The sequence below is a fragment of the Zonotrichia albicollis genome, chromosome 1 (assembly GCF_047830755.1).
Source record: "Zonotrichia albicollis isolate bZonAlb1 chromosome 1, bZonAlb1.hap1, whole genome shotgun sequence".
In the NCBI taxonomy this organism is placed as follows: Eukaryota; Metazoa; Chordata; class Aves; order Passeriformes; family Passerellidae; genus Zonotrichia; species Zonotrichia albicollis.
Genome location: NC_133819.1, coordinates 25,899,919 through 25,915,017, shown reverse-complemented (window position 1 = coordinate 25,915,017; position 15,099 = coordinate 25,899,919). Strand labels below are relative to the sequence as shown.

The window sequence follows — 15,099 nt, the reverse complement described above, 5'->3', positions numbered from 1 at the left end:
GAGCATGGAAAGGATCTCTGGAGACAGTGCAGTGAGGTGAAAAACTGCAGCAAAACTTATTAGATATTAAATGTATTATCCTCTGATATAAGTTGGATGTTTTGCAGGCATTTTCAGGATCAACCTATCCTGAGTAGAGCAGATCTTTTCTCCTACAGACCATATATAATGATGTAACTTTTAAGTCCTCAGAGTCAACTAAACCTCTTGTGCTACTGCTTGCAGAGTCTTTAATGCATGTAGCATAATCAAATCATCTTGTTTAGCTGTGAACCCTTTGATTTCTTATAAAGGGTGAAAGAGGAGAATGTGGAGCTCCAGGACCAAAAGGAGAAATAGTAAGTATAATTTTTATTTGAACTGTTTCATGTTCATAACATATTCATAAACACAGCTTGAAAAGAGTATTGTAAATTTGGAATACCTTATAATTCCCTGGTGGTAGAGATACATTCATAGTAGAAGAACAATTTGTAAAAACTGAACCAACTGTTCACCACATTATTTTTTTCCATTTTGCCTAAGAAATAAAGATCCTTACCTAAAACAGAAGCTGCCCTGACCACTGCCAAGCCTTGCTTACACAGGACTGAGCATCTTGCAGAGAGCATCAAGTTTATTTCCTTAAAAGTTTAATTTCAATTTGAGTGTATATTGCAATAAAAGCAGGTTCTTATCCAACATGAACAACTTTCAGGTCTACAAGCCCTTCTGTGCTGATTGAAATGAATTCACACTTCTATCCTGTTCTCCTTTCTTTTTAACCTGGAGTGCAGTAGTGTTGCAAGTGAATTCAGATTTTTACCTGGTTTATTTACATTCTGAAAGATGGAAGGATAACAGACTGCTAAATGAGATAATCATGTATCTTGAGTTCATACAAGCAGATTTGTATGAGTCATGCAAATCACTGATTTATAGTTCAAATAGCTAAGAACTGCCAATTAGATTGCATTTTTCCTTCTATTAAAGCACATTTCTTCAGTTTTAACACCCATATTATGTTTACCTTTATCAAAGACCACCTTGAAAAGTTTTTTATTTCCTGAAAGCTGCTATTTTATGATTAATTTCAAATAGGAATTAATAAATATTCATTCCAGAAGTATGTATTGCAAAGAAAAAAAGGCATTATACAATAATGAAAATCTAAAGACTGAGAATATCTTGTGGGATACTGTGGTTCAAAATGGCAGCAAATTTCAGACTTCAGTGAATCAGAAAAGTCTGACATATCAATGGAAAAGGAGAGAGCTGCATCTCTCAGAGGAATAAAGGAACATCATACCTTTTTTATTCAGGCATGTGAGAAATAGCATGACATTATATGAAACATCTACTAAGGTAAAAGGAAAATGTTCAGAAGCTGGCAAAGAACATAATCAAAGCAGCCAAGAAATCTAGATATAGAAAATGTGCCAGGGCTGCCAAAAATCTGCTTGCTTCATTTCTGTTGAGGACAGTGATGAAAAAAACTTTGTCCTCTGATGGGGATCAGTGAGTTCCAGAATTCCCACCTTCATATTCATAAATCCTGAAGACACAACAAAGTTATGGCTTTGTTTTAAAGAAAGCATTCTGGGCTAGACAAAATCAGACGCAGAACACATATAGCCAGTTGTATGGGAAGCGAATTCAGCATTTTGAGGTTGATCTTTAACTGGGGTGATGGATACTGAAGCATGATTGGGGTCCAATTTGAAAGTGTTGCATTTATCCACTACCACTTTCCAATCTCGCTAATCAGACTGAATCCAGTAGTTTTAGTGCTGTATATCAGAACTTTTTGGATGCATTTTTAATGGATTTTGTGAACTTTTAGTGTGATTCTGCCAGGAAAGTGATTAATCTGATTCATCAGCAGTTTGAGTTAGTGAGACAAAGTTACCTGAAGTTATTCTGGTATAGACATTACAGCATTTTTATTAGGCATTTTGTATCTAATATGCTTGTAGGAATTAAATTTAAGAACTGTATCAAAAAAACCTTCTGAATCAAATAACTAAGATGTTAACTAGACATTCACTATACTTGTTGTATATGAAAAGCGTTTTAACCAAATATTGAGGGTGGAATGTAGCAGACAATTACTGAACACAGTATGAGAGCAGCAGTACTCTGGTGAGAGGATAAATCTCTAGAAAGTGCTTGAACAGAGATTTGAGCCATTACATGTACATGTCAGGTGCTTGACATTTGAAAGCTGATTGAAATTTCCTTTTAATCTGATAATTGAATCTATTTTTTCCTCAGGGTTTGCAGGGCTCTGTGGGCCCTACAGGACCTCGGGGACCTCAGGTAAGGGAACTAAAAGCTACCAAATAAAAAGGAAAGATTATATTCTGTAAGGTTCTTCTGCTTAAAACCTGTTAATTCTGTGAAAAACAGCCATGTTTTTCTGCTGGCACTGGTTTTTAAATATTAACAATATTCGATGTATTGGGCACTACATGATGCAGAAAACTCTTGTCCTTTAGATCTTAGAATTGTGCTATATTATAATATAATGTACTCCATTTGGGGGAAATAAAACCCTAACATTTATATGTGTCTTCAAAGGCACCTCATTCTTTGCTTTGACTCTTCTGTAGGGTATCAGGGGAGATCCAGGTCAGCAAGGCCCAAAAGGCATCCAAGGAAACAAGGTAAGATGTAGTTGTGAATGTGTTGTTGAATATGTTATTTATATAGGGAGAGAGGATGCAGAAATTCTGTAGAACTTTTATAGTCCATTGTCCTTTTTTTTTCAGTAGCTTTTTTACTAGTGGTGTTATTTGCACAGCAATAATGTCCCCTCATGGGTGGTGCACCTTCATGTGATGAAGGTTTGGTATTGTTGGCACATGCATCTGCATTCTTATCTGGGTCTCCAAGAACGTTTTTTAAGAACATTTCTCCAAGAACATCCACAATAGGATGCAACCAAGGACCTCCCTGGAGCCACAGCACTTATGTCAGAATTTCAGTCACCTGAATATTTCTTGACTTTTGCCATCACTTGGTGATTCTTTCTAGAATATTTTTGCCTACAATGCCTGTATTTAAAGATTTTAAGTATTTCTACATGAAGGTTAAGACCTTCAGACTGATTATTTATAATAATTTTTAATTGCTCGTGTGATGTATAAACTCAGGACAACCTTGAAACTGGTCAAGGTAGGAGATTTTTTGACAATTAATGCCTCAGTGGTATTTAAAATGGATAATTTAGAGTTAATGACTACACCTTGTCAAGCAAAATCAGTTGGATAAAGTGTGTGATTAATTTAGGAAGTTTTCTGGTTTGCAAAACTTTTGGAAATTGCTGTATGTGAATATGGTTGTCTTGCCTATGGGAGAGTTATTAACATCAAAGTTTGGTACAGAAAAGTCTTCCATTTATCAGTTTGATACAAAGACTTTCTACAACAGGATCATTGATCGCGTGGCTAACAATCTAAGTTATACAAGACAAATTAATTAATACAAAGCTGCTTTGTAAAAAATGCACTATATAAACATTCATGTTTTGTTTCATAGGCAACAATTTAATTATAAAATTCACAGAAATAAATTTTTTTTGGGAAACATTTATTATGAAAAGTTTGGAATATTATCATCTATCATGATTTTCCTCCTCCTGACAAATGCTTTTTCATACTTCTCATTTCTTCATCTTCTCAAAAAAATGTTTGATTGGGAAAGCCACTGCAGAGTACTTCAGAAGTGGAAAAAGAAATGGGATGAAGTTTGAAAGAAACTATTCATCCATATGGTGGAAAAATCATGTCTCTCTCTAACTTCAGCACAGCAAATGACAGTAATTTTTTTTATCTGTCATTTCACACTGATGAGTCCAAGACAGTAGAACCAGATACTTCTATTATATACAAAACCATATTTGTTGAATCTTGTCTGTCTTCCTGTCAGTCTCTTCATATGTTTTCATGGCTGCATAATACATACATCTTTCTCTGGAATCCCTCTACATGGATACAATATTTATGGTCTGTTAGGCTTTAGCTGCAGATTTTCAGTAAGAATGAGGAACTTTCCTCTCTTATCAGCTTTCAACTCCCCAGCCTGATGTTTAAAGTCTGTAGTCAAGAATTTTCTATGCTCAAACACCTATAATAATAAACCTACTGCCAGACAAGTTTAGCTAATACACTTAGATAATTATACTTAAAGAGTATGGAAGAATCATATGTATGTTTAGGGGTTTTCTCTTGTCCATACCTAATGCCAAAGCTAACCTTTGGCATTTTGGAGCTTATTTGAGATGAGTGAAACATGTTTTAATGATCAGTACAGATAATCACTGGTTGTTTTCAGATTAATAAACAGCCATTCAGCTAGTAAAGGTCAAGGCCTTTTTTTGGTTCAGACGCGTAGCAGTCTTTCCAATATTTTTTGTCCTCACAGAAGGATTATTAAAGTGCTGTTTTAAAATTAGTTTTCATGACACATAATACCATATCTCTGAAAAGTGGCAGGTATTTATATAAGCCTTGGATAAAGTAAATGAGTCTATTCTTAGTACAGTTCCTTGGCCTTTGCATTCTAATACTTTCTGCTTTTGAATCTTCCTCTTGGCGGCATTGGTACTGGTGTGACATAACACAGAACATTGCTGCTGAACTTTTATTCTTTGTTACTGGGCCATGTTGAGGTTTGAAAGAATAGATTCAGTTCCTCCAAATACAAACTCCAGATCAAGCTCAGCCTACAGATAGTTTAGGTCTCAGTTATGGAGAGTACAGTCCACTCTCATAGCTGGCTGGCTCAGTGCATCCCACACCTCTGTAGTGTAGATTATGGTACAGATGAATCCTCTCACTTTGCAGTGCCAGGTGGCAGACACAGGTGGGGACAGTGTCATCTGGGTGCTGTCTGGGTGCCACTGGCTCTGGAAGCCACCACCAGGAGAGGCTTGGCGGCATTGCACCTTCAGCTAATTCAATTTGACTCGTCTGAAGCAAGGTAGCATGGTGTCCAGAAACATTATTCAAGAAATTACTTAAAGGAACTCCTCATTCTTTGCTCCTGTTATTCATATGCATTTTCTTATTCTCAAGCTGCTGGCTAATCTCTCAATGTGAAGTTTCACTGATTGCACAATACTTTCCTTCTAATGATACTACTTTATTTTGTTGACAGTAGTGAGTTGAAGCTCTCTAAGTCGCACTGCCTGCACTGAACAGTTTTCCACTGACAGGAGCTCAGCCAACCTGTTCCCATGTAGACATGAAAGTTTAGGAGCTATCATATGGAGCTGAATCACGTCCTTAACCTCTTAGTCTTTTTAATGCACTTTGTAACCAATCCTTACCTTTAATAACTTCTTTAATATACAAGCAAATTTCATCACTTTACTTCCACCTTCTTTGCAAACCATGTGTGAATATGTTGAACAACCTGTATCCTGCCCAGAAGGCAGCTCAGTGTGGCATTAACCAGTACCTGGTTTTGCTGTTATGCAAATTTTTATAATTTTTTTTTTATTTGCAATTCTGCAAAGTTCTAACATCTCAAAACCACCTAAATAATCTTATTACCATATATAAACATTCTCCATAAAGAGGCCGAGGCATTTAAAATGAGACATTTGAGCTCCATTTTTAATTTAAAAACCATGGAAGCATGATGATGATGATGATGATTATTATTATTATTGCTATTAATTTACCTGACTAAATACATTTCCATTTAACCAATTCTAAACTGCTCACAGTTCACATGTTAACAATAAACTTACAACACAGTATTTAATGACTTTAAGAGAAAAACATTAGAGGGTTACAGGGCACTTCACTCAAACCGTTGTTAGGAATTGGGAACTGGCAATTTTCACTGTGGATCTCCTGTGTTCTGAACTAGACAACTTGGTCCTGTTTCTAGAGCAAATCCTGAGCAATGAACAAAGATCCTTCTGCTTGTTTCCTGGTTTAATGATTTTATTGCCCATTGACAAGTTTCATACAAAGATGTTAAATTTATCAAAGAAAATTATTTTTAAAGCCAAATTCTATGTTGCTTTGTCTGTTTCACTAACTTGAAATACCAAAAGAAATACTATTCACATCTGTGCTTTTTATTTTCTTAGACATTTGCTTCACTTTAAGGCACTCTTCAACTTTGTCAGCCATCACATATCATATATACTGTAATATAAAATAAAAACTTGGATCAAAGTGTACCTCATTCAGCTGTAAAACTTAAAGAGAATTACAAAGAAAACCAACAGGAAAAAATTCGCACAGAGATAATTCATTTAATTTGCAGAACACCAATTTATAACCCTGGATCTAAGGTAAAGGCACTCAACTCTTGTCATACTGCAGTTTATATGAGCAAGAAACTCAGATTTTGTGTTCCTTGTCTCACTAAGAATTCAAGGGTGGCCCATGATATGATTTTGCTGGATGATTCAACAATTTCCAAAACACAGAAGACACTATCTCACTTAGTAAAATACTAAAAATAGAAGAAACAGAAAGCTGGCAAAGAGAAAAGCCATGCTACTGTTGGTTCTGCTCTGTTAATGTAATATGGTCCATCATAAGCAGTAATGACCATAAAGATTATCCAGTGAGAATCCGTCTGTTGTCTGACTTTCCCAGTAGTCTGATTTCTGTCATTTTCCTACTTAGGTTCTACATATCTCTTAACTCAGTTGGTTAATACAATTCAAAAGCATCTGAACTGGTTACTTCATGCCTTTTGCTGGATTTGCCAACATATTGTTGTGTTCTCATTAAAATACAGCTTTGCCCTTCAATAGCAATACAACCCTGGAAAAATCCAACATTCTAAGTCAAAAAGACTTAAGTCAGCTTGATTTCCTCTCCAGGAAAGAAACAGAAACATCATGATTTTTATGGAAAACAGAGTTCTAGTAATCAATGTAACATTTTTACAAAGCTAAATTGGGGTTCCCCTAGTATTCTCAGTGTTGGATAAAAAAATTCTTTTAGACATGCATATATCTATTGATTTACTCAGACTAGTTGACATTTTTTTGTCTTTTTTAAATTTATTTTCAGATGCTTAACTAATATTTATTTCAAAAAACCCAAGCCAACAACAATGTATTCTATGCTATAGCACCAGTAAGGTTCCATAAGAGTAAATTCAAGGTAATTTTTGAAGATTTTTTTTTTTTTTTGTGAGGACAATAATAGTGACTATTCACAAATTTCAGTGAATAAATTACAAACTGAATTATATGGTTACAGATTATAAAACTGAGTCATGAAATCCATTTATGACCTGTGTTCCACTTATAAAAAAGTGATGAGCAGGGAGTACTTATTGTTAAAGAATTGACATGGGGTTTATTTAAACTCTTGAACCAGCTCCTAGATATAAAATGCATGTTTCTAGAGATCACAATATGTTCATGGAAAGGCTGAGAATGATGTTCTTAAAATCCACTGCTGTAGTAAGGAACCTTTCTGGAAAATTTGATTTGCATAGTAAGATTTTCAATTAAAGGCTAAAGTTTTATGAACAGACATATATTCAAACTTCTAAGGAAAAGGTTAAGTTTGAATGTGGATATTCAAAGCAGTTTTTCCCATAAAATTATCCTGGGACAATTCTGTAAAAAATCCATCGTTGCATATTTTCCTGAATACATTTCCCAGAACAAGCTGCTATGGGATCTGCTTCTTCTCACATGAATTCTTTCCTCACTTATGTGGCAAGTTGCAACTTTCCCAGAAGACTGGGAAAAAGTCCAATTTTCCTTTGAACAAGTTTAGTTCCTAGATGTCTCAACTAAGAAATACAAAATATCAAGAATATTTGTTAAAATATCAAAATCTATTTGCATTGTTGTTGCCAATGTTCACTTTAAAGATAAAATCATTAAATTTGAAATATTTTTTTTACTGTTGCTTAATCATTATCACATTGTAGACTGAAATACAGAGTGTTTGTGCTCCTAACAGTATGTGTGGGCTTTCTAAAAAGGAAATAAATTATTTATGCTGGCACTAACTGGAACTCATCCTAACATAATGAACAGTGAGGGGGAGTGGATGGTGAGTTTTTTGGGTTAGACTGTTAGGTATGTTCCAGGCTTAAATGGTACAATTTCAATATGTAGAAATATTAAGCTCACATCAAGTGTAGTTTTCCTTCCCATTGCTCAAGATGATACTACATGCCACATGAAGGAAAATCCCAATAAGGGGAGAAGAAAGAATGTGAGCAAAGCATTGAACAAAGACAATTATTACCAAAAAGCTTTTTGGAAGAGCAGACTTTTCTGTTTACATGTATACATAATGTGATATTATTGCCAGAACTTCATGGTTTTCATAAATTCCACATTACCTGTTGCACCAAGACCATAGAAGATAAAACTCAGATATTTTTAATAGCCATTTGAAGTTTGAAACATTCTATCTTTAAAAAAGACTGAATCATTTAAGTTTCCAAGTTTTGCATATTGTCTGCTAGAAGGTTGAGTTTCTTTCTCCAGTAATATTCAGGCATCCTCTTCTATCCATAAAAAAGTGTGTCACAGAACCATATTTTCATATTACCCTACATGACTTTTAACACAAAGCTTCTTACTCTCCCTACCCCATCACGTAACAGTACCATGCCTGCAGCAACAGCTCTTGCGAGGCACATGACACCAGTTACTGGAAGGAAAACTGTGTCATGTTTTTATCATAGTTAAAAAATAGAGCTTTTGGAAAAATATTAACTTCAGCAGGACTCCCATCTGCATTCAAGGCATGGCTCTGTCATGTGGGTAAACTTGCAAAGAAGTGAATTATTTGTGATAGGAAGCATCCCTCAGAGTTAATGTCCCTGGGAAATTCTGTCAGGGACTGTCAACATAGACAGGAAATGCAATGTCCTTTTGGGTGACAGGAAAAAAAGATTGGAGAGCACTTTCTAAGTACAATCAAGGGGGTTGGCTTATTGTTTCAGCTGAGGGATGAGCCTGTATTTATCATTTTTCAGCATGCAACAAGTTCCTAAACCATTTCAGAGGTTTTGTTTTATCAGCTGGTGGCAATGTGCTGAGTGGCATTTGTCATGCCCAGGGCATAGTGGTGCTGTGTACAGCTGAAATACTTTTTGTTTTACCTGATGGATATTTTTTAAAATATATTTTCAACTTCACATATTTTTTGGATTCATTCTGGATTCATACATCCTGGCATGACAGAAATTTCAGCCTGCCTTCTCCATTGAAGAAGCAAGGATTGTGGATTGGAGCAGCTAATGCTTAGCATACTGCCTTGCCTTGCAGCAGCCTGTGCCTGTTCCTTTCTGTCTCTGGCATCTCTTGCATCCATCCCTGTCCATCCTAAACTGTCTCCAGGCCGTGAAGCTGCACAGAGCTAAACCTGTTAATGTGGCTTGTCAAGTGGAAAGGTACTGAGGCCAGAGTTGGTGCTGAGGCAAGGAAGCCTATGGGCTGAAAGGCAAAACTTCATAGGCACCAGGCTGTAGGAAGCATAGAAGATGGGTTGTTTGAGGAATTTTTGTTGTTTTTGTTTGATCACTTTCAAATGAACACATCAGGAAAAACATAGGTATGAGGAAAACTGGTAAATTTTCAATTGGCTTTATATCAGTAAAAATTGCATTATTTATGATAATATATTATGTATACAAATGAACTGAATTGTGACTCTGGTCCAAAGGTTTAATGAAAACAATAAGTTCTGTCTAGGAAGACAGTCAACCTTTTAGCTATGTTCTGTATTTTTACAATAGCTGCATGCACAGAATCCATATTAACATGATATCAATTGTTGTTAATACCCTATCAGTGTTCTATGTGGAGATATGCTATTCCACTGAGTGACAGCAGTTTTGTTTGTGCCTTTTAAAACATAACTTCCCCTGGTGCTGTATTGATTTATTAGATTATGAACATGTGCCAGCAAATCTTGCATTTTGAATGTCCTAAATTTCCAAATTATTATACTGTTCTGTAGTGGAATTAATTTAAGTCTGGGCATCAAGTTCCATGTTATTCTAGATCTAAAGCTGCAGCTGTAGCACTACAAGTGCATAGTTATCAGAAATTAAGCTTCAAGAATAGTCTATTTACCTCTGCTGTATCTTTACTTATATGCATCTTAGCTTCATTCTTTGGCTGATTAAAAACTGATTGATTTTGTGAGGAAATGTAATTTTTTGCACTTTTTTTAACTTCTCAAGTGCAAAATTCTCATTGAAAGGTTGCAGAACTCAGCATATAACATTTATAAGTAAATAAAAGTTTCAATCCCAAAAAATTAACACCTTTCCACAAAACAAACACATTTTGGTAAAAAGAAAATCAGTAACTATGTGGCTGTGTTGGCTTTGTTAGGAACACAGTATACTGGAGAGAATGAGAAGAAAAAGCTGCAGTCAAAGATGGCAATAGGAACAAAAGTCATGCTATGTGTGCATTTGTTGTAACAGTAAGAACCTTGAGTGCAATGGAAGCTGAAGCACTGCTTCATTTCCAAATACCATCTTTCTATCAAGAAAAGTCTGTGGGAGCACTGAAATATTGGATGAAAGATGGAACGAAAAATAGAACAAAAAAAAAGGGTTTTTTTTTAATTTTAATTTTTCATGACACATATAAAAGAGTGACTTTATAAAATTATTATATCTTGTATAGACAGGATATTGGCATTGCTTCTAATCTAAACATATTTAAGACAGGTTTAGATTGTTTTGTATATTTGTTTTTTACTTGAAAAATGTATTTCTCTAGCCCTAAATGAGGCTTTGGAATGACACTCTGTCAGAATTTGCCTAAACTTCTCTTCATACTAATAGTTTCTTTCCATTTTTTCTCTTAAGGGAGAACAAGGCCCTCCAGGTCCCTATGGTCCTGCAGGACCCGCTGGCATTGGAGAGCCAGGACCCAAGGTAACTCTCAGAAATGTGTTTCTAAAATGATAGCTCTGGATAGTCATTGTTTTGAATTAAATTTCTCACCTACAGTTTTATCAAAGTCAAAATCTTATCACTGATTGACAGGTTTTTGTATTCACGTAGGATAGAGATAAAAGACCTGCTTTTCCAGCAACTCTTGAATTTCATGATGATCCTATTGATAGAAGTCAGAAACAATGCCATTTAAATGAGGGTTACCTGTGTGAGATAATTTTCAAGCACTAGCAGATGCTTGCACTAATAAGTAAATTACATTTCCAGGTATAGAAATGCATCTCAGTCACTGTGATATATGGCCAAGTGAGAGATTTGCCTTGTCATTCACTAGGAAGCAAATGTTCTTACAAGATTCTCTCACGCAGCATTTCATTCCTCCATCTGATTTTACTGCAAGAGATTAGAAGGAAAAGTCATGTCTGCCTATGCTGGCCAGTCAGATCTTCTCATGGAAAACTGCAAAAGCATCTGCATAGGAAACATGATTCCTTATTTACAAGTTTTGTCAGAGACCTGCATCTCAGAGTCAGACATATGTAAATTGGGCAGAACTGGACCTCACTCTAGTTCTAGTGCTGAGTCTCTGGTGTAGCTTTCTGCCATCTTTTTCCTATGGTTTGGATCCAAAAGACACCATCTAACAGATTTATACTTTTTTGCTGTTCTGCTCTAATTTGTACATTCATTGAATTCCTGCATATTTCTTGTGCTGTAGGGCAGACCCCAGAACACAGAGAGGGTTTATGAGCTCAGAAACCAGTATTTTGCCATGTAAAAGGAGTAACACTTGGTCCTTCCAGAAGGGAAAATAGTTTATGGAGAAGAAATATCACCCCCTGTCTCTTTACGCTTTGTAGAAAGATAAAAATCTCTGTGCCCTTATCCTTGAAGCACCCAGTCCTCAGTAAACTGGGGAAATTGTGAAGATTGTGATGCCTTGTAAGTAGAAGATGCAGAAACTGTACATCTCCTGGAGTTCCCATGCAATCCCATATTCCACTGAAGCAGGCTTCAATTCAAGTATCTAGATAGAGGCTACAGTGAGCATCCCTCACACCTGATCATTCCTGCTTTGGTGCTGCAGCCAAATTTAGTCTGAGTTAACTCCCTCATCCATTTAATCTCTTAGACTTTGCAATTTTAAGCAGTTACCCCTTAGTCTTCAGTGCTGGAATGCAATCTTGGGTTTCAAGTATTAATAGAAAGGTACTTTCAAATATTTCTAGAACTTCATGTATGGGTCTTTTTCCTTTAGGAGAAGTTGCATGTTAGATTTCAAGCCTTTGTGGTGATGCCATTAAATCACCTATATATAAATGTCATGCTCTTCAAAAGTACCAAGTTGAATTGGGATTGAACTTTCTAATTTTCTTTTTCACAAGGGTGCTGAAGGTCGAGAAGGTAGAGTTGGATTGCAAGGACCTCCTGGAATTGGTGAGCCAGGATTACCTGTAAGTCAGTGATATATGCATTGAGAATTTAAATGCAACAAAATAAGCCTTAGTGAGTGTCATTGACTGTCAGTAGTTGTATTGGCTACTGATTCCATAACTACCTTGTACTTAGTCTGGAGCAGCACAAGCTATTCCAGCCCAATACATCAGCAGCTGCATGTGGCTTGTCCAAGCAGGCGAATAAAACCACATCTGTCACTCTATTTTTTTAAGATTTTCTAAGCCTTCTGATGTTGACATTCTTGTAATAAACTTTCTCACACACTTTCTGTAAATAACTAATTGTTTTGCATTCCTTTATAGAAGAAGAGAGAGTTAATAAACTGTTAATTTAACCAGTGTCATTAGAGAGGTGTCACTGTCACCTTCCAATCCACTGTCACTTTTGTAAAACTATAAATATTGGAGTCAGAAAATAAAACTTCCCTTTTTTCCCTTCACCTTGAGAACAGTAGTGTGCTTGTGTCCTTTCGTGTCCTGTAGCGACACACATCCAAGTCAGTTTTGGGAAATTTTTTTTTTTTAATATATGCATATATATATATATATACATACACACACACATATATATATATATATATATACACTTCTACTTGTTTAAGCTGATGATACTCTTTAAAAATTGTCTACATCAAAATTTTAAGAAGTTGAAAATAAAAGAGATGAAACATCCCTCAACTCTTATGTGTAATTTGGATCCCATCAAGAACAAGGACCCAAATTGCATGCTTTTAATTATATTTTTATTCTCTGAATTACAGAATTTTGGCAAGCTCTTTATTTAATACTCAATGGCTGCCTTTTCTTACTTAAATGTAAAAGATGTATGGTTTTCTCATTCATATGAAGCCACAAATGTAGATGGGTGTTAGATTAATTCTAGTATTTTTGAAAGTTACTTTCATTTGTGAAAGATTATTTTTCTCACAAAAATATGTGGAAAACTTTTTGTTTAATCAAGGTTATCCTTAAAAAATAGTTACTAGCTTTAAAAACTGAAAGTTAGCTGAGTTTTGCAAGAGGACAGAAAGTGTTAGAAAAATACTTATTTCTGTATTTGTTTAAATCAAAATTAACATTCTCTAGTGTTGCCTATATAACCTGTCATTATGTACAAAAAAAATGTTCAAATTGATGATTTTCATTGTGAAAATAATGAAATCATGTGAAATTATAGTGAATACATTTCACTGTAATACTAATCCTTTTATAAATAAATCTGCAGATGCATTTGAGTTGTAAGAATACACTCTTTCTATATTAATTATGTAATTCACATGAATTCAGCATTGTCTTATTCTATTCCAAATGACCCAACTAATGGTTGCTACAGTTCATTTTAATTGCTGGGGCTCACTCAGATATTGTGGAAGCATTTTCACTTACCAGTTTCATAAGTGTTGCAAAATCTTGTACTAGTAAATTACATAAAATTTCTATAAAAAATTGAACAGCCTGGTATAGTTTGAATATATATTTGCTTTTCTTTCAGGGACCACCTGGCCCTCCTGGTTCACCAGGTGAAAAAGGTTCGACAGGACAGGGCATTCCAGGAGATAAGGTAGTTTTATGGAAATTACTTTCTTTAACATTGTGGACCAAATTTAAAGTAGTGTCTAAATTATTTGAGGCCACTGATAGTTCCATTGGTATAAAATTCTGGATGATGGATCTTGGATTTCTGAATCACTGTGCTCCCAGAATATCCCACTGATTTCAGAAATTCTATCCAGGTAATTACAAAAAAATTTGTACAGTTCCCCTCTATCAGTAGTAAGTTAATGATTCTCTTATTTATGTGTTTAATAAGAGAACTTCTTTTGATAGCCTTAGTGAGACAAACTGTCTTCCAGAAAACTACTGAGCTATTTATGTTCTGTATTGGAAGAAGATATTCAGCAACTGCTTTCATTTTGCCTTACCATTTTGGGAAACTGAACGATGAGTTATATGAGTCTCTGTGGACAGTTATCACATTTAGGGCGCTTGCTAGGTTAATACATGTCAACTTCTTAAAAAAATGTACAAACAATAATTGTACAAACAAAATATATGAATAAATCATAACTGGGTTTCTCATCAAAATATATCCCTCTGTTTTATTGGCTTCAAGATTCTCTAGAGCCTTCAATTACTAAACCGAGGTTTTTCTTCCTTTTATGGAAATGGCATCAGTCACTTCCTTGCATTCAGCCTGAACTGATCTCTTGGACTAGTGAGCATATTGTCATGTTTTCAAAATGTAACTTCCTTCCTCCTAGTATTTAATTTTCTCCTTTTGAAGTCCTATGTTCAAAAATATGAGTGCAGATGAAGTATGTTATGATTTGTAACCAATTTCTTTTCTCTGATTTGTTAATTCCACTTATTATTTTTCTAGTTTGTTTGTAAAGGAATGCATTTTTCCTCATTATCCACATTGTGATGACCTGTTTGTCTAAGACAGTGTTCTTTATAAGTTCCTAAGTAAAAGTTTCAAAACTATCATCGATTTCTAGGGTGAAAAAGGCTCTGACGGTGCCCGTGGTCCTGCTGGACCAAAAGGTGACCAAGTCAAAGGTGACAAGGTGAGGCATAGAGTATATTTATAATTGTATGTATAATCAATTATATTTATAGTTAAATTATGATTAAGTTTTTACAATATCACAACTATACAAAGGTATATTTTACCTGAATCTGAGCAGCTATATTACACTGTTCCATGCAGCTCCATCAATGCAAGTAGCTGAGCCTG

At 35.1% G+C, this 15,099-nt stretch overlaps 1 protein-coding gene across 1 annotated transcript in view; it reads left to right on the top strand.

Moving 5' to 3' along the window:
- The window catches only part of COL28A1 (collagen type XXVIII alpha 1 chain), a 59,531-nt gene that overhangs the window by 6,687 nt on the left and 37,745 nt on the right, over positions 1 to 15,099 (top strand). Inside the window, exons 9-15 of the mRNA XM_005480804.4 lie at positions 294 to 338; positions 2,254 to 2,298; positions 2,592 to 2,645; positions 10,816 to 10,884; positions 12,291 to 12,359; positions 13,855 to 13,923; positions 14,861 to 14,929. Of these exons, the coding sequence (XP_005480861.2) occupies positions 294 to 338; positions 2,254 to 2,298; positions 2,592 to 2,645; positions 10,816 to 10,884; positions 12,291 to 12,359; positions 13,855 to 13,923; positions 14,861 to 14,929 (420 nt within the window). The remainder of the gene's footprint in view (positions 1 to 293; positions 339 to 2,253; positions 2,299 to 2,591; positions 2,646 to 10,815; positions 10,885 to 12,290; positions 12,360 to 13,854; positions 13,924 to 14,860; positions 14,930 to 15,099) is intronic.